Consider the following 19,664-nt stretch of genomic DNA (forward strand, 5'->3'; position numbering starts at 1 on the left):
GATTACAGTGCGGTGTGGTACTGTGTGTGTGATGGTGATTACAGTGCAGTGTGATACTGTGTGAGTGAGGGTGATTACTGTGCGGTGTGATACTGTGTGTGTGATGGTGATTACAGTGCAGTGTGATACTGTGCGAAAAGCTTCACCATGGTGTAGTTTGATGTCCTCCTCACCCTTTGCATCTTCCATGTACACGTGACAGTGATTCCTTTATCATTGTCAATTAAAAAATGTGTTTATAACAGGCTGCTTTGAAACACCTCAATAACTATAATTGCGTAATCAGAAAGTAATTCCTGTCCTTTTTTTCAGACTGTGCAGCCTGACATTAAAAAAGCTGACTGTACTCAAAGAACTTGACAAGGATCTTAACTCTGTGGTAATTGCTGTGAAAATCCAGGTAAGAAACTGGTCTAATTTAAATGGAAGAGACGCAGGACTTGTTTTTAGTATTTCATCAGTCGTATGTGAAACAAGGCAATAAACAGGGAAGTGTCAGCTGTGCTGGGGAGGAAAAGTTGTCAAGGTGGCCTGACCATAACCTTCCTGCCCACTCCTCTTCTGGTCCTGTAATACAGTCCACTGTTTTAATTTCTTTTTAAATGGCCAGTTCAGCTCGTTTCTAACTAATAATCAGCATGAACAAGCTGTTCAGGAGTGAGAAACTTGTTTTTAAAACAACTTTGTGGTAGGGGTGCACAGAAAGGTGGACATATTGTTTTGTATCACTTCCCAAGGTATTAACTCATACACATTCCTCCTGACCTGGCCTCCAAATCTGCCCCCAGTTCCCCGATACCTCCAGACCGAAACCCCAGATTTACTCAGATGTATTGTCATGTTTCTTGTTTTGTCTCAGGTCTTGCTTGCAATCCCAGTCTTGCCTATTACTCAGCCCTGGCAGTGCTTCCTAGCCTAGGAATCTAACACGTGTGCAAGGCATAGGGCTTTCACGAAACCCTGTGGCACAATGAAGGTGAGGGTCGGTGGTGGCTGACTGAGGTGGGATCCTGCTGCCCGCGCAGCGGGCACACCATTGGGGAGGTGGAGCACGAGTGCACGTGTTAAGACCCGAAAGATGGTGTATTCTGCCTGGGCAGGGTGAAGCCACAGGAAACTCTGGTGAAAGGCTGTCGTGGTTCTGACGTGCAAATTGGTCATCTGACCTCGGTATAGGGGCGAAAGACTAATTGAACCATCCAGTAGCTGGTTCCCTCCAAAATTTCCCTCAGGATAGCTGGTGCTCATCTGCCATGCAGTTTTACCCGGTAAAGTGAATGATTAGTGGTGTTGGGGCCAAAATGATCACAACCTATTCTCAAACATTAAATGGGTAAGAAGCCCAACCTGCTGGCTTGGAGCTAGGTGTGGAATGTGAGTGCAGGATAACAAGTTCCACTGTGCTGGTTTAACCCACTGACTACCCACTGGTATCACTGTACGTTAGGCTTGTGTTTGTATTAGAAAACAGATTCCTGGCATTTTCTACTGGTTTCACATTCTGCTAAACTTTGTCCTAAAGCCTCCCTTTCTTGAAGTGTTTTTTTTTTAAATTCAGTGTAATTGTTGCAAGATATAGAAAAACAATCAGATAGGAAACATTTGGAGGCAACGCTTAAATCCATACAATCACCTTCTAGACACGTGACGTTTGCAGATCACTGACGTCCCTGCAGTCTGTAGCTCCCCACATTCATTCTCATAGTTGCAATTTGTCTGTTCCAGAGACGGTAATGCTTCCCTCATGGTAAACTAATCCAGAAGATTAAATCACATGGGATCCAAGATGAATTGGTAAATTGGATACAAAATTGGCTCTTAATCATAGAAGGCAATGAATAGGTTGAGAGGAGGTCTTCTGACTGGAGATCTCTGACCACAGGTGTTCCGCAAGGATCAGTGTTGGGACCTCTGTTTGTGCTATATATATCAATGATTTGGATGAAAATGTCAATGATCTGATCAGTAAGTTTACAGACGACACAGAAATTGGTGGAGTTGTACATAGTGAGGAAGGATTGCAAAGGACACAGCAGGATAAATATCAGCTGGAAAGATGGACAGAGAAATGGCAGATGGAGTTGAATCCGGACAAGCATGAGATGATGAATTTTGGGAGGTCAAATGCAAGAGGAAAGTATACAAGTAAACGTCTGGACCCTGAGGAGCATTGATATACAGAGGGATCTTGGAGTACAAGTTCATAGCTCCCTGAAATTGGCAACACAAGTGGATAAGGTGATAAAGAAGGCATGTGGCATGCCTACCTTCATCTTCAAGACATTGAATATAAAAGTTAGCAAGTTGTGTCACAGCTTGTATAAAGCTTTAGTTAGGCCACATTTCGAATAATGTGTGCAGTTCTTCTCATTACGCTAATAGGAAGAATGTGGAGTTTGGAGAGTGTGCAGAAGAGGTTTACCAGGATCAAAAACAAAGTTGCTGGAAAAGCTCAGCAGGTCTGGCAGCATCTGTGGAGGAGAAAACAGACTTAACGTTTCGGGTCCGGTGACCCTTCCTCAGAACTGATGGTGGCTGGGAAAACGTCAGTTTATATGCAGAAAATAGGGAGGTGGGTGGGGTAAGGAGTAAACGATAGGATAGAGCCCGAAGAGAGAGAAAGACAGACAAAGGAGTTGCTAACGATCAGGCTGGGAGAGTGAATAGTTGGTGAATAATGGGGACTGTTAGTGACTAACAGGGGGTGTGTAGTGGCAGGCTATGTGATAACAAGGCCTGGTGTGTGGGGTGGGGGGCTGGGACATGGGAGAGTTTAGGCCCTCAACAATCCCCTCAACAACTTCTCTTTCAACTCCTCTCATTTTCTTCAGGTAAGAGGGGTTCCCATGGGTACCCGCATGGGCCCTAGTTATGCCTGTCACTTCGTGGGGTACGTGGAACATTCCTTGTTCCAGTCCTATTCCGGCCCCCACCCACAACTCTTTCTCCGATACATCGATGATATCATCGGTGCTGCTTCCCTCTCTCGTCGAGAATTGGAAAACTTCATCAATTTCGCCTCCAATTTCCACCCTGCCCTCACTTTCACCTGGTCTATCTCTGACTCCTCCCTTCCTTTCCTCGACATTTCTGTTTCCATTTCTGGGGATAGACTGGCCACTAATATCCATTACAAACCCACCGACTCCCACAGCTACCTGGACTATACATCCTCACACCCCACTTCCTGTAAAGACTCCATCCCATTCTCTCAGTTCCTCCATCTCCGTCGCATATGTTCAGATGAGGCCAACTTCGACAAGGGAGCCTCCGAAATGTCCACATTCTTCCTCAACCAAGGATTCCCCAGTTCCATTGTCGACAGGGCCCTCAATCGGGTCCAACCCATCTCCCGCACTTCTGCCCTCACCCCTTTTCTTCCCTCCCGCAACAGCGATAGGGTTCCCCTTATCCTCACCTACCATCCCACCAGCATCCACATGCAGAAGATCATCAGATGCCATTTCAACCACCTCCACCACCACCACCAGACACATATTCCCCTCCCCTCCCTTGTCCACCTTCCGCAGAGACCGTTCCCTCTGGGACACCCTGGTCCATACTTCCTTCACCCCCAACACCTCCCCACAGCCCTGTGGCACCTTCCCCTGTAACCAGCGAAGGTGCAACACCTGCGCATTTACCTCCTCCCTCCCCAGTATCCAAGGGCCCAAACATACCTTCCAGGTGAAGCAACACTTCACCTGCACTTCCGAGAATCTAGTCTACTGCATTCGCTGCTCACAATGTGGTCTCCTCTACATTGGGGAAACGAACTGTAGACTTGGCGACCGCTTCGCAGAACATCTATGTTCTGCTCGCAAAAAAGGCCCTGAACTACCTGTTGCCTGCCACTTTAACAGACCACCCTGCTCCCTGGCCAACATCTCTGTTTCCGGCTTGCTACAGTGTTCCAGTGAAGCCCAACGCAAGCTGGAGGAACAACACCTCATTTTCCGCTTGGGGACCCTACAGCCCTCCGGACTCAATATTGAGTTCAATAATTTTAGGGCCTAAACTCGCCCATGTCCCAGCCCCCCACCACATAGCCTGCCACTACACACCCCCTGTTGTTAGTCACTAACAGTCCCCATTATTCACCAACTATTCACCCTCCCAGCCTGATCGTTAGCAACTCCTTTGTCTGTCCAACTGTCTTTCTCTCTCTTCGGGCTCTATCCTATCGTTTAGTCCCTACCCCACCCACCTCCCTATTTTCTGCATATAAACTGACGTTTTCCCAGCCACCATCAGTTCTGAGGAAGGGTCACCGGACCCGAAACGTTAAGTCTGTTTTCTCCTCCACAGATGCTGCCAGACCTGCTGAGCTTTTCCAGCAACTTTGTTTTTGTTCCTGATTTACAGCATCCGCAGTTCTTTTGGTTTTTATTTAGGTTTACCAGGATGTTGCCTGGAGTGGAGTGTAATAGCTATAAGGAGAGGTAAGAAAATCTTTAATTATTTTGTCTAGAGCGTTGGAGGCTGAGGTATATGAAATTACAAGAGACATGAATAGGGTCGACAATCGGAGTTTTGTTCCCAGGTTGGAAATAGGTTGAAGGGAGAGGTGAAAGATTTGAAAGAGATGTGCGAGAGAACCCTATATGTCTAGGAATATCCAGGACTGTTAACAAGGAAAAAAGAAGTACGAAGGAGCAAAGCAGTGGAGGCCCTAGAGATGTATAGGAAGTAGAGAAGGGAACTTAAGAAAGCAATTATGAGAACAAAGAGGGGGCATGAGAAAACACTGGTGGATAATATTAAAGAGAATTCCAAGATATTCTATAAGTATATCAAGGGGAAGAGTACAACCAGGGAAAGAATGGGGTCTGTTAAGGACCAAGGGGTCAGTCTGTGCATGGAGCCAGAGGACACTAGAGTGTTAAATAAGTGCTTTACATCTGTCTTTACTTTGAAGAATGAGGTGAAATAACACCATGGAGGCCAGTGTCCTGTCACCAAGTCACCTTTTATTTGCACGTGGAAAGGCCTTGACACCTATCCAGTTCCATCAGAGCCAGCTCTCAGAGTGAACAGGATATCTGATACTCCTGTTCTTATCTGTCAGCCAGAGCTCCCTGATGGGGGCTGTTAACCTGGTCCAGTCAGGGAACTCATATTCTATGAGGTCCACCTGGCTGACCTCATTACAATCACTACATCCCTTCCCTTCTAAGTCCGATGACATGGGCCTGTGCATTTTTGTTTGTAGCTCCTCCTGGCGTATTTTAGCCATTGGTCAGGTTCTTCCAATTCTGCCTCTGTTACGGGCGATATGTAATGCACAGTAGCTTGTGTCTTGCCCCTGGAGCATCTCGGAAGAAATTCATTCTCTCCTTCAGGTGGCAAAGGCATTGAGGCAGCAGCATCGGCTTTGTCCATCTCAGATTCCAAGGTATCATCAATGCTTGATAGACAGGGAGAAGCCACAGGTTCGGTAACAGTTGGAAAGACTGTAGCAGAGCTGGGCACATTTTACTCTCCTGTTTGCAGACCACCTGGCATTGACTTAGGCACCGGGAAAGATGACAGGAGAAACAGCCTTGTAAACCATGCAAAGCCCTCCTCACTAACATTTGGGGGCTAGTGCCAAAATTGGGAGAGCTGTCTCACAGACTGGTCAAGCAACAGCCTGACACAGTCATACTCACAGAATCATACCTTACGGACAATGTCCCAGACACCACCATCACCATCCCTGGATATGTCCTGTCCCACCGGCAATACAGACCCAGCAGAGGTGGCAGCACAATGGGATACAGTCAGGAGGGAGTTGCTCTGGGAGTCCTCAACATTGACTCCAGACCCCATGAAGTCTCATGGCTTCAGGGTAAACGTGGGCAAGGAAACCTCCTGCTGATTACCACATACCGTCCTCCCTCAGCTAATGAATCGTTACTCCCCCATGTTGAACAACACTTGGAGGAAGCACTGAGGATGGCAAGGGCACAAAATGTACTCTGGGTGGGAGATTTCAATGTCCATCACCAAGAGTGGCTCGGCAGCAGTACTACTGATCGAGCTGGTCGGGTCCTAAAGGACACAGCTGTTAGACTGGGTCTGCGGCAGGCGGTGAGGGAACCAACAAGAGGGAACAAACATACCTGACCTCATCCTTACCAGTCCGCTAGCTGCAGATATGTCTGCCCACGACAATAGTGTGTAAAGGCTATGGGCCTGACAACGTTCCAGCAATAGTACCAAAGACCTGTGGTCCAGAACTTGCTGGTCCCCTAGCCAAGCTGTTCCAGTACACTTACAGAACTGGCAACTATCTGGCAATGTGGAAAATTACCCAGGTACATCCTGTATACAAACATCAGGACAACTCCAACCCGTCCAATTCCTGCCCCATCAGTCTACTGTCGATCATCATGCTATGAAGCAGCACCTGCTCAGCAATAACTGCGCAGTGACGCCCAGTTTGGATTCTGCCAGGGCCGCTCAGCTCCTGATCTCATTACAGCCTTGGTTGAAACATGGACAAAAGAGCTGAATTCCAGAGGTGAGGTGAGAGTGACAACTCTTGACATCAAGGCTGTATTCGACCGAGTGTGGTATCAGGAGCCCGGGCAAAACTGGAATCAACAGGTATCAGGGGGCAAATTCTCTGCTGGTTGGTGTCATACCTGACACATAGGAAGATGGTTGTTGGAGGTCAGTCATCTCAGCTCCAGTACATCTCTGCAGGAGTTCCTCAGGGTAGTGTCCTAGGCCCAACCATTTTCAGCTACTTCATCATAAGGTCAGAAGTGGGGATGTTCGTCAATGATTACACAATGTTCAGCACCATTCGTGACTCCTCAGATGCTGAAGCAGTCCAAGTTCACATGCAACAAGATCTAGACAATATTCAGGTTTGGGCTGACAAGTGGCAAGTAACATTTGCGCCACACGAATGCCAGGCTACGACTATCACCAATAAGAGACAACCTAACCACTGCCCCTTGACATTCAATGGTATTACCATCGCTGAATCCCCCACTATCAACATCCTAGAGCTTTTCATTATCCCAAATCTAGTCATGTAAACGCAGTGGCTACAAGAGCAGGTCAGAGGCTAGGAATACTATGGCAAGTAACTCACATCCTAACTCCCCAAAGCCTGTCCACCATCTACACGGCACAAGCCATGAGTCTGATGAAATACTCCCCACTTAACCTGAATGAGTGCAACTTAAACAACACTCAAGAAGTTTGACATCATCCAGGACAAAGAGCTCACATCATTGACACCATATGTACAAGCATCCACTCTCTCCTCCACCGATGCTCAGTAGCAGCAGTGTGTACTATCTACAAGATACACTGCAGGAATGCATCAATGATCCTCAGACAGCACCTTCCAAACCTACCCAAGGTCTACCCACAGCAGGTGGACTGCAGTGGTTCAAGAAGGCAGCTCACCACCACCTTCTCAAGGGAGCAACTAGGGACGATGCCCACATCCTACAAGTGAATAACAAAAAAAAGCCTGGAAGTGGAACAAATGTAGATTGAGAGTAGTGCTTTTGTAGGTGCAGCCTGGAAAGGCCGAAGGACATCTTTTCATAGAATCCCTACAGTGTGGAAACAGGCCATCCGGCCCAACAAGTCCACACTGCCCCTCTGAAGAGCATCCCACCCAGACCTATTCCCCTTTCCCTATAACCCAACATTTCCCATATCTAATCACCTAACTTACACACCCCTGGACACTACGGGCAATTTCCCGTCGCCAATCCACCTGACCTGCACATCTTGGGAATGTGGGAGGAAACCTACGCAGACACAGGGACAATGTGCAAATTCCGCACAGACATTTGCCCAGGGGTGGGATCAAATCTGGGTCCCTGGTGCTGTGAGGCAGCAGTGCTAACCACTGAGCCACCTTTTCTGTATGATTCTATGAATTTTCTGAAAACAAGTCCTTGATATAAATTAATAGTGATACTGGTCTCAATATGAGTCTCTGACCTTGTCTTCACATGAATCTAACCCTTCTAAAAAGCCATTTTATTGCCTTCTTGTCAGCCAATTCCCAATTAATCCCCCAATCCTGTGGGTCATTGACCCATCCCATTTCTAATTGTAGCTACATCACATCATATCATTTTCCATGGTCCCACTTGACTCATTGCTCACTGTATATATTGGAGGCTGATTAGCTGAAGGTTTTGTCCTTCTGTATCCATGCTAGCTGCACTTCAGCAGGTTACTCCTATACAAAAAATCTTCACGTTTCCTGCTGGTCATCAATTCTCTGTTTTTCACAGCATTAAAGCAAAACTACGTAAAAATTCGATAAAGCAAGCTCAGCACGATTTATTTTGAGTGGAATATAAGTGAATAGTTGGAGATGTTGTATTGAGCCTTGGTTAGACCACACTTTGTGCCCTGTGTGCAGTTCTGGTCACCAGATTATATAAAGGATTCAGTGACTGGAGAAGGACAGGGCACGGTGGTGAGGATGGTATCAGAAGTGGGTGGGTTTTCACACATGGAAAGGATTGACAAGGCTGTGGCAATTCACTCTAAAACGAGAGAAGGCTGAGGAGTGACCTAATGGAGCTCTTGAAAATTCTCAAAGCTCTGGTCAAAGTGACGTGGAGAGAACATACCCTCTGGTGGGGAAGATAAGAACTAGAATAGAATAGAATAGTCTTTATTGTCACGTGCACTTGAATGGAGTGCAGTTTGTAACGTCGCTTCTCGGTACCTAGGTACAGATACTTTAAATGTTGTTACAGAATTGAAATAGTAAAAGACAATAGACTAGCATGGGAACACAGAGTTTAAAAGTCTGAAAAATGTTTCTTCAAAGTACTGAAGTTAAGTCCTTTTCTACTGAGTCCGAGCCTGCTGGGCATCACAACATGGGGCCTCACAGCCTCCACGCATTGGCCTGTGTGCAGGAGCGACCTCCAGGACCCCAGTTGGCCTGGGCACACTCTGCTCCTGCTCCGGGCTCAGGTCTCTGTCTGCGACTAGGCTCCCAGCTCAGTCTGTTCTCGCTCTGCTCCCGCTCTGTCCATGGCTCGCTTCTGTGACTCCTCCTCTCTAGCAGTGAATCGTCTCCCGTGCCGGGCTGCTCTCAAAGTCCCCATTCTCTGTTCCCCCCAGGTAGTGTACTTGAAGACTTTAAAAGTTGGGGGTAGAAGAAAAACTGCAGCAAAAGGGAAAAAAAAGAGAGAAAGGGGAAAAGGAGCTGGCGAGCATAGGAGATGCCGCCATCATAACCAGCCTCCAGGCGAAAGGTAATTATAGAGTCATACAGCATAGAAACAAGCCCTTTGGCCTACTATGTCTATGCTGACTAATAACACCAAATTACACTACTCCCATTTACCAGCAGCTAGTCCATAGCCTATTGTGTTATGTCATTTAAGTACTCATCTTGATCTTCCTAAATATAACAAGAGTACCAGCCTCCACCGCCTCTCAGACAGCGCATTCCATATTTGTATCACCCTCTAGGTGAAAAGATTTTTTTCCTGGGATTTCCTCTGGACCACTTGCTCCTCACCTTAAATTTATCCCCTCTGGCTTTAGACAGGTCTGTCATGGGGAAGAAATTCTCATGATCCACTCTGTCTATGGCTTCCAGAATTTTGTAAAACTCAATCAGATCCCCCTCAGCTTCCTCTGTTCTAAGGAAAACAAACCCAGCCTTTGTAGTCTCTCCTCATCACTGAGACTTTTCATCCCAGGAAACATCCTCGTGAATCTCCACTGCATCCTCTCCAGTGCAATCACACCAGTCCAATAGTGTGGCAAATAGAACTGTACACGGTATTCTATCTGTGGCCGAACCAATGTTTAAAATGTTGGAACAAGATTACTTGCTCCTATATTGTACAGAGGCTAATAAGGGTGAGCATCTCTTATACCTTCTCCACGACCCTGTCTACCTGTGCTCACACCTTCAGGGATCTATGGACTTGTACACCAAGGTCCCTTTGTTCCTCAGGGACCTACAATTCATTGTGTTTGTTCTTCTCTTGTTAAAACTACAAAAATGCATCACCTTGCACTTACTGGGATTAAATTCCATCTGTCATTATTCTTTCCAATTTACCAGCCGATCAATATCAGACTGTAGCCTGAGACCATCCTCCTTACTGTCAACAACAGCCACAATTTTTGTGCCATCCACAATCTTACTAATTATACCTTCTACATTCACATCCAAGCTGTTAATGTACATAGCAAACAAGGGTCCCAACACTGATCTCTGTGATACACCGCTGGTCACAGGCTTCCAATTACAAAAGCAATCCTCCACTATCACCCTTTGCTTCCTATTTCTAAGCCAGTTTTGGATTCAGTTTGCCAGCCTGCCATGGATCCCATGGGTTTTTACTTTTTGGATTAGCCTTCCATGTGGGTCCTTGCCAAAGGTCTTTCTGAAGTCCATGTAAACCACATCAACTGCACTACCCAGTTAATATATTTAGTCACCTTTTCAAGAAAACACAGTTAAATTAGTCAGATAAGATTTCCCTTTAACAAATCCATGCCGCTATTCCCTGATCAATCCCTGCCTTTCGAAGTATTGATTAGCCCTGTCCTTCAGAACCTTTTCCACTGATTTCCCTCCCATTGATGTCAGACTAACTGGTCTGTAATTACCTGGCCTATCCCTGCTGCCCTTTTTGAATGAAGAACCACATTAGCTATCCCATCATCTGGCACTTATACCTGTGGCCAGGAAAATATTAAATGTCTCTAAATAAAAACTGAAGGAACAGTAGCTGCTGGAAATCAGAAACAGAAACAGAAATTGCTGGAAAAGCTAGGCAGGTCTGGCAGCAGCTGTGGAGAGAAATCAGATAAATCAGTTTCTGGTCCAGTGACCCTTCTTCAGAACTGATGGTAGCTAGGAAAATGTTGGTTTTTATGCAGAAGATAGGGTTGGGAGAGGAGGTAAGGAGTAAACAATAGGTGGGGATAGAGCCCAAAGAGAGAGAAGAATAGTTGGATAGACAAAGGAGTGGATAACGGTCAACCTGGGAGAATGAATGGCTGCTAATGGGGACTGTTAGTGGCTAACAGTGGGTTGTGTTAATAGCAGACCATGGGATAGCAAGGCCTGGTGTGTGTGTGTTGGGGGGAGTGGGGGGAGGTGGGATAAGGACATAGGAGAATGTGCCTCAAGCCCTAAAATTATTCAACTCGATATTGAGTCCAGAAGGCTGAAGAGTTCTCAAGTGGAAAATGAGGTGCTGTTCTTCCAGCTTGTGTTGAGCTTTGCTGGAACCCTGCAGCAAGCCAGAGACAGAGCAGTTGGCCAGGGAACAGGGTGGTGTGTTAAAGTGGCAGGTAACTGGAAGCTAAGGGCCTTTTTATGGACAGAGCGTAGATGTTCTGTGAAGCGGTCACCTAGTCTATGTTCCCCCAGTGTAGAGGAGATCACATTGTGAGCAGTGAGTGCAGTACACTAGATTCTGGGAAGTGCAGGTAACTTTTTCCTAGCTACCATCAGTTCTGAAGAAGGGCCACTGGACCTGAAACATTAACACTGATTTCTCTCCACAGGTGCTCCCAGAACTGCTGAGGTTTTCCAGTAGTTTTTGTTTTTGTTATTAAATATCTCTGCCAGGACCCCAGAAACCTCCTCCCTTGCCTCCCATAGAAGCCCAGGATACATCTCATCAGGCCATGGGGATTATGTACATTTATGTCTGCTAAAACATCTAATATCTCTTTCTTGTTAATCTTAATGTGTTCTGGAATCTCACCATTCCAACTAAATCCCCAGCTACAATGTCTTTCTCCTCTGTGAATACAGATGAAAAGTATTAATTTAAGATGTCATCCATGTCCACTGGCTTCACGCACATTTTTCCCTTTGGTCTCTAATAGATTCCACTCTTTCCCTGGTAATCATCTTACTCTTAATATTCTTAAACAAATCCTTAGGGGTTTCCTTGATCCCTTTGCCAACTGTCAACATAAGATTGTCCCCAAGAATTCCAATCATGAATTCAGAAATGTCTCCCCAGAGAGAGGGCAGAATACAAAGAACAGTACAGCTCAGGAGCAGTCCTTCAGCCCACTGAACCTGTGCTGACACATAATGCCTTTTCTAAACTAAAAATCTTTTGCCTCTACACAGTCCATATCCCTGAATTCCCTGTCTATTCATGTAACTGTCACGATGCCTCTTAAACATTGCTATTGTATCTGCCTCCACCATCTCCTCTGGCGGTGTATTCCAGGCACTTAACACCCGCGGTGTTAAAAAAAAAACTTGCTTCTGACATCTCGTTTAAACCATTCCCCTTTTACTTTAAATCTGTATCCCCTAGTAATTGACATGTTTACCCTGGAAAAAAAGACTCTGACTATCCATTCTATCCATGCCTCTCATTATTTTATAAACTTCCATCAGGTCACCCCTCAGCCTCTAACATTCAAGTGAAAACAAACCAAGTTTTTCCAATCTCTCCTCATAGCTAATGCACTCCAAATCAGGCAACGTTGTGGTAAATTGTTTCTGTACCCTTTCCAAAACCTCCACACCCTTCTGGTAATGTGGCGAGCAGATCTGTACGCAATATTCCAAACGTGGCCTAACTACAGTTCTATACAGCTGCAACGTGACACCAATTTTTTATACTCTATGCCCTGACCAATGGAGGCAAACATTTCATACGCCTTCTTGGCCACTTTATCCACTTGTGTTGCCAACGTGGAACTGACTCCCACAGGGTGTAGATGAGGTGAATAATGTGGACATATTTAAGGGAAATCGAGATAAATGTATGAGAGAGTTGGAACTGGATACTTACAAAGGTAGGTTTAGAAGAGGAAGGATGGATTGGTTTGACGAATGATCTGGTTGTGTGCCACATATGCTATGTGATGGACTTGCCTTTTTCTGTTTAATCACTTCTCATTGGAATACTTGGCCGAACCATTGCCTGTTTCTAATCTGCTGGGACCTCCCTAGTAGTAAATGTGTAACAGTGATGGAGAGCAGCAGGCTTTGATTACTGAGTCTGTGCTGAGACAGCTGGAGGAACAGTAAAGGTGCCAGTTCTGAGAAAGGGTCACCAGACCCAAAATGTTAACTCTGATTTTTTTCTTCACAGATGCTGCCAGAACTCCTGAGCTTTTCCAGCAACTTCTGTTTTTGTTCCTGATTTACAGCATCCACAGTTCTTTTATTTTTTATGCCAGAATTGGCCCTCATTCCACACTGGGGAGAAAAAGCACCTAGAATTGTCATTACTGACTTCGATCCTGGAATGTGTGGGTTGAGTGGGCAGGCTGTATATTAATCATTACTGTGAAGCCTGCTTGGACAATTTTGGAGAAGACAATTTCTGAAATGTTTGAAGGGTTGTGTAGACAGAACTGCAAACCATCAGCTTGGCTGATTAGTCATCTGTTTCAGTGTCATCTGACTTTAATGCAGGCAGATTGCTGAGTGTTCAAAATATGTTGGTGATCCTGATTCCCACTCCCCCTCCCATTATCCACAAAATGGTTTAAAACATTGCTGAAACAAAAACAGAAACTCAGCAAGTCTGGCAGCATCAGTGGGGAGAAAACAGTGAAATCAGAGTCAACATTTCGAGTCCAGTGACCCTTCATTGTTCTGAACAAGACTCACTGGACCAGGACCCAAAACATTAACATTGATTTCTCTCTATGAACCCTGCCAGACTTGCCAAGTTCCTCCAGCAATTTCTGTTTTAGTTTTGGATTTCCAGCAACTTCAGTTCTTTAATTTATTAAAGCATTGGTGATCTTGATTGCCCCTCCCATTACCCATAAAATACTCCAGGTTTAAGATGCTGGCAATTAAAATGCTAGGGAGTATTCCATTGTACCTTTGACGTGTGCTTTGTAGGTGGTGACAAGGCTTTGGGGAGTCTTGGTGCAGAACTCTGAACTTCTGACCTGCTCTTGCAGTCACAGAATTAATTCAGTTAGTCCAGTTCAATTTCTGGTCAATGGTAACACCTGGGTTGTTGATAGTGCGAGACACCCACTCAATTCATGATATCTACAAAAATATCCAGGTTTGAACTTTTATAATTCTGATTCCTGCTCTCTTCCCTTCTCAGCAAAACCCTCCAGATTTAAATATTTATAATTCTGATTCTCACTGACCTCTCATTGACCACAAAGTCACCAGGAGTCAAATGTTGAAAGTTTATCGAGTAACTGTTAGTATTGTGAATGATTTTTTTTATTTGTTCACAGGATGTGGGCGTCACCGGCAAAGCTAGCATTTATTGCCTATCCCTAATTGCCCAGAGGGCATTTAAGTGTTAATCACATTGCTCTGGGTCTGGAGTTAAATGTTGGCCAGACCAGGTAAGGGCAGGAGATTTCCCTCCGTAAAGAATGTTAGTGAACCAGATGGTGTTAGTAGTTACATGGTCGCCAGTAGACCTGCATATTTTTTAACTCCATATTTTTAGTCATCTGGTTTACTAGTCCATTCACTGCAAACAATTTACCTTCTGCAAAGCTCTGTTTCAGGTGGAAAAGGTACCCAACTGTGTTGCTTCCATTTTTGCCTTTGTGAATGGATTCTATAAGACCATAACCCTTGATTTCCCCAACTGATCAAGAATCTATCAATCTCAGCTTTCAATTTACACAAGGACTCATTCGTCACAGGCTTCTGTTGCAAAGAGTTCCAAAGATTCTCAACCACTGCAAATTGTGGCTCAAACATCAGTCCTACAAGGTGACTCTCAGTTCCTCGAAATAATTGCTGTTTTCATTGAGGGTTCTTTTTTGAGCAGGGTGAGTTTTGCAGATTCCACTTGCGCCTCTGATTTCCTTAGCACCCATGATGAAGGAATGACAAGACAAATAAAGAAACAAAAGGAAGGCTGGTGACCTGGCAGAGTTTATCTTGCCAGCCGGAGTGAGGGTCCTAAGGAGGTGACAGTTCTGTGGATTTGCTGCCAACAGAATGTTTTACCTGGTGCAGCAATGCTAATATAAAAGCCTGGGGAATGATATTGCAGCTTTAAATTCAGATGCTGGAGAGCAGCAAAATTATCTGCTTTTAATTTGACTGCTTTACAAAGAGAGAAGCAAGTTCTAATAAACTGTTAGGAGTATTAACTATTAGACTAACAAATTATTAACTATCCTGGTGCATGACATTTCAAACTCTAATGGATGTAAAAAAGAAGCAGGAATTTTGTATGTTGTCATTCTTCGCAAGGTTTTTCATTATTATTGGTAACTTATGAATTTATTTATTTAAAGGAGAAAAGGGGAATATAGTCGTGTCTAAAGGAGATACCTGAGACCAAGTGAAACTAGGGAAAGTGTGGTGATTATATGTTAATAATTATATTAATTAAAGGGTTCTTTTGGCACAGTGGATAGTGTCCTTACCTCTAAGCTGGGTGACCACCTGCTCCAGAGATGTGTTATAACATCTCTGAACAGGTTAATTTGAAAATACCTGTATGTTAATTATGGGATAATCGTGTGAGAACTTGATTATGGGGAACATGTATTAGGTTTATTGGAGTTTTCTGATGTGTTGGTAGGAATAAATCTCAGTAGAAAATTAGCTGCTTGGACTCTTACTAAGCAACATTTAGACCAACATTCAGCTTGTCCTGTCTGTGGAACAGGACCAGGGCATACCTAGAGATTGTGATCATCTGTCTGGGACATTATCTATTAGATATGATTCCATGAACGTAACTATGTCAGGCTGTTGCTTTATAACGGTACTCCTACCAGACTACAGAGCTGCTTTCTTATTAGAGAGAGATGACCAGTGGTGGTTTAACCTGAAGATCACCACACCTCAGGTGAGGGGAGAGGTTGAGGTAGTGGGACCTTCATAGTGACTTCAGCCAATGCAGGAATTAAACCCTTACTGTTGGTGTCACTCTGCATTGCAAACATTGTCATCCAGCCAACTGAGCTAACCGCACCTGTGGGAAAGCTCTCCCAACTTTGCATAAACCCCAAGATGTTGGATCTCATAGAATTTGAGTTCTCTGATTGGACCAAGTTGTCAGCCCAATCAGGCAGCACTGGTTGACAGATAAGAACAGGAGTATCAGACATCCTGTCAACTCAGACAGCTGGCTATGAAGGAAGTGGATCAATGTCAAGAACTCAAGTGTAAATAAAAGGTGACTAGGCGACGGGATACTGGCCTCTGTTGAGTTATTTCAACAAGTAATGTGGCATTACCACGACGGCACCACCTTTTTTTAATGATATCTCTGCTGTATAGAAGCAGGCCATTCAGTCCATCGAGTTCACACCAACCCTCCGAACAGCATCCCACCCAGACCCACCCCCTAACCTATCCCTGTAACACTGCATTTCCCATGGCTAACCCACCTAGCCTGCACAACCCTGGACACGATGGGCAATTTAGCACGGCTAATCCACCTAACCTGCACATCTTTGGGCTGTGGAAGGAAACGGGACCACCCAGAGGAAACCCACACAGACAAAGGGAGAATGTGCAAACTCCACACAGGAGCCGGCCATTCAGCCCCTCGAGCCTGCTCCGCCATTTATTATGATCATAGCTGATCTTATCTTGGCTTCAACTCCTCTTTCCTATCTGCTCTCCATAACCCTTGATCCCATTACTACTTAAAAATCTGTCCTTCTCCTCCTTAAATTTACTCAATGTCTCAGCATCCTCCACAATCTGGGTTAGTGAATTTCACAGATTCGTGACCCTTTGAGAAAAGTAATTTCTTCTCATCTCTGTTTTAAATCTATTACCTCTTATCCTAAAACTATGGCCTCGATTTCTCGATTATTCCACATGAGGAAACCTCCTCTCTACATCTATATTGTCAATCACCTTTAACATCTTCAATACTTCAGTCAGATCTCCTCTTCATTTTTCTAAGCTAACAAATGGAATTGAACATGGTTTGGAAAGTTTGTTGATTTGCAGCTTAAGCAATCAGGTTGTTACTGTGGATATCTTTTAAGCAACCTGTTCAGATGTGTTATGACACACCTCTGCAGCAGATGGGACTAGAGCCTGGACTCTTTGGCTCAAAGGTAGAGACACAAGACAGCACTCCAGGATGTAAACCTCAAGGTCCTGGGGATTTATCAACTTTCAGCACTATTAAGTTCTCAAGTACAGTCTTATTACCTTAACTCCTCATTCTCTTTAGCAATTTGGATCTCTAGTTCTGTGAGATTTCTGATATTTTCCTCAGTGTAAGCAGACACAAAGTAATCATTTCGCTACTCTGCCATTTCATTATTCCCTATAATAAAATCTCCTGACTCTGCACACAAATTCATTTTACCAAACATTGCCTTTTTCATACCTGTTGAAGTACGTGTGGTTTTTAAAATGTTTTTAGTTAGATTACATTCATATTCTATTCTCCCTTTCCGTATCCATTTCTTCGAGTCATAGAATCACAGAGTTGTACAACACGGAAACAGATTCTTCGGTCCAATTCATCCATGCTGATGAGAAATCCCAAATTGATCTAGTCCCATATGCCAGCATTTGGCCTATATCCCTCTAAATCCTTTCCATTCATTTCTTGGCCCTCCTTGGTTATACTCTATAAGCCTCGCAATCTTATGAATTTCTGGCAATCTTATAGTTCTTCTAATCAAATCCAGTCCTGAACTTCCTGTTTTAGTGGCATTTGACAGACCTTTTTGAGAGTTTGCACTTTTGAAGGAATGTATCATTGCCGTATGTCATCATATTTCCCAGTCCAGATCAGCCAACTTGTGCCTCGTGCCTTCATAATTTCCCTTGTTAAATTTAATCCAAATTTAACATCCTTACTTCAGAATGAGCTACCTGACTTTCAGACATTACATAGAATTCTATCATCTGGTGGTCACTGGTTCCTAAAGGTTTTTCACATGATTGTTAATTAGCCCTTTTTCATTGTATAATACTAGATCCAAAATACCCTGTCCTCTAGTCAAATTCTCAATGTAGTGCTTTTGAAAACCATCCCTCACACACTGCAGCAACTTGACCTGCACAGCTTTAGCACTTTACCCAGTCTTTATGCAATTGAAGTCACCGTAATAACATGGGTAATAACACTAAAGTTCCAGGTTTCTCTCATCTCCTGATTAATACCATGCCCTACACTGCCACGATCTCATGCCACTTGCGTTTATTTGCTTCTAGCCAGTCAGATTTCACACATTGTTCAAGATAGTGGACAAAGATACATCCCTCCCTGACATGCACAATATTTTCTACGCTCAGTTCGAGCAGAATGCCAGCGACGCAGTGACACCTGCCCTGACAGGCCTGGACACACCTATTCCCTCTGTCACCGCTTCAGAAGTCAGATCGGTCTTTCTGGGACTCAATCCAAGGAAAGTGATGGGCCCGGACAGTGTCCCCGGCCGAGCACTCAGATCCTGTGTGGACCAACTGGCAGAGGTATTCACCAGCATCTTCAAACTCCCCCTCCTACAAACCAAAGTCCCCACCTGCTTCAAGAAGACCGCCATCATCCCACTTGCAGTGTGCCTTAATGACTACCTCACAGTGGCTCTGACTTCAATAATCATGAAATGCTTCAATGAGGCTGGACATGGCCCACGTCAACTCCAGTCTCCCAGCCTGCCTTGATCCCCTACAGTTTGCTTCCCAACCTAACAGATCCACAGTGGATGCTATATCCCTAGCCCTGCACTCATCCCTGGAACATATGGACAACAAAGACACTTACGTCAGACTCCTGCTCATTGACTACAGCTCCACCTTCAACTCCATTATCCCCTCTAGACTGATCTCAAAACTGTGTGACCTTGGTCTTGGCTCCGCCCTTTGCAACTGGATCCTCCGCTTCCTGACACATAGGCTGCAATCGGTAAAGATAAGTAACTGCACCTCCTCCACAATAACAAGCAACACTGGAGCCCCCCCAGGGATGTGTCTTCAGCCCCCTACTGTACTGTATGTACACCCATGACTGTGTTGCTGAATTCCGAATGAACACCATCTACTGGTTTGCTGACGACATCACTGTAGTGGGACAGATATCTAACAATGACAAGTCAAAGTACAGAAGGGAGATAGAGGGCTTGGTGACATGGTGCAATGATCTGTATATCCTTGCTTACTATGATCTGCTTGTACTGCTTGTAAACAAAGCTTTTCAATGTACTTCAGTACATGTGACAATCAATCAATCAACCAAACAATTGTTGTCCTGATCTGGGATCCTCCCTTACTAATGTACAGATCACATCCTTAATGATCAGCACAACTTCACCTCCTTTTCCTCTTGTCTGTCCTTCCTAAATGGTGAATATCCTTGAATATTCAGTTCCCAGTCCTGGTCACCGTGCAGCCATGTTTCTGTAATGACAATCAGATCATACCCATGAATCTCTAATTGTGCCTTTAGATTGTCTCTCTTGATGTGAATGTTGTGTGTATTCAGGGAGAGTGCCCTTAACTGGGTTTTGTTGACATCATTTCACTTTCGATGCATACTCAGTGCTTAGCTTTGTTCCTTCTGCCATCTAACCTCCCCAACATTGTTCAACTTCCTGTTACCAACTTCACTTCCTTCTAATTTGGGTTACCCCTCAGATTCCCACTGCCCTAACAAGCCAATTTAATCCTATCCCAACAGCACCAGCAAATCTCCCTGTGAGGAGACCAGTCGCAGTGCCATTAAGTTATAACTGGTACAGCTTGTACAGGTCCC

General features: G+C 44.7%; 1 protein-coding gene across 1 annotated transcript in view; it reads left to right on the top strand.

Moving 5' to 3' along the window:
- LOC109937996 (phosphofurin acidic cluster sorting protein 1-like) overlaps positions 1-19,664 on the top strand; it is a 164,840-nt gene that overhangs the window by 28,566 nt on the left and 116,610 nt on the right. The window contains exon 2 of the mRNA XM_048596611.1: positions 313-400. Within this exon, the coding sequence (XP_048452568.1) occupies positions 313-400 (88 nt within the window). The remainder of the gene's footprint in view (positions 1-312; positions 401-19,664) is intronic.

The sequence above is a fragment of the Rhincodon typus genome, chromosome 5 (genome assembly GCF_021869965.1).
Source record: "Rhincodon typus isolate 14 chromosome 5, sRhiTyp1.1, whole genome shotgun sequence".
Taxonomy (NCBI): Eukaryota; Metazoa; Chordata; class Chondrichthyes; order Orectolobiformes; family Rhincodontidae; genus Rhincodon; species Rhincodon typus.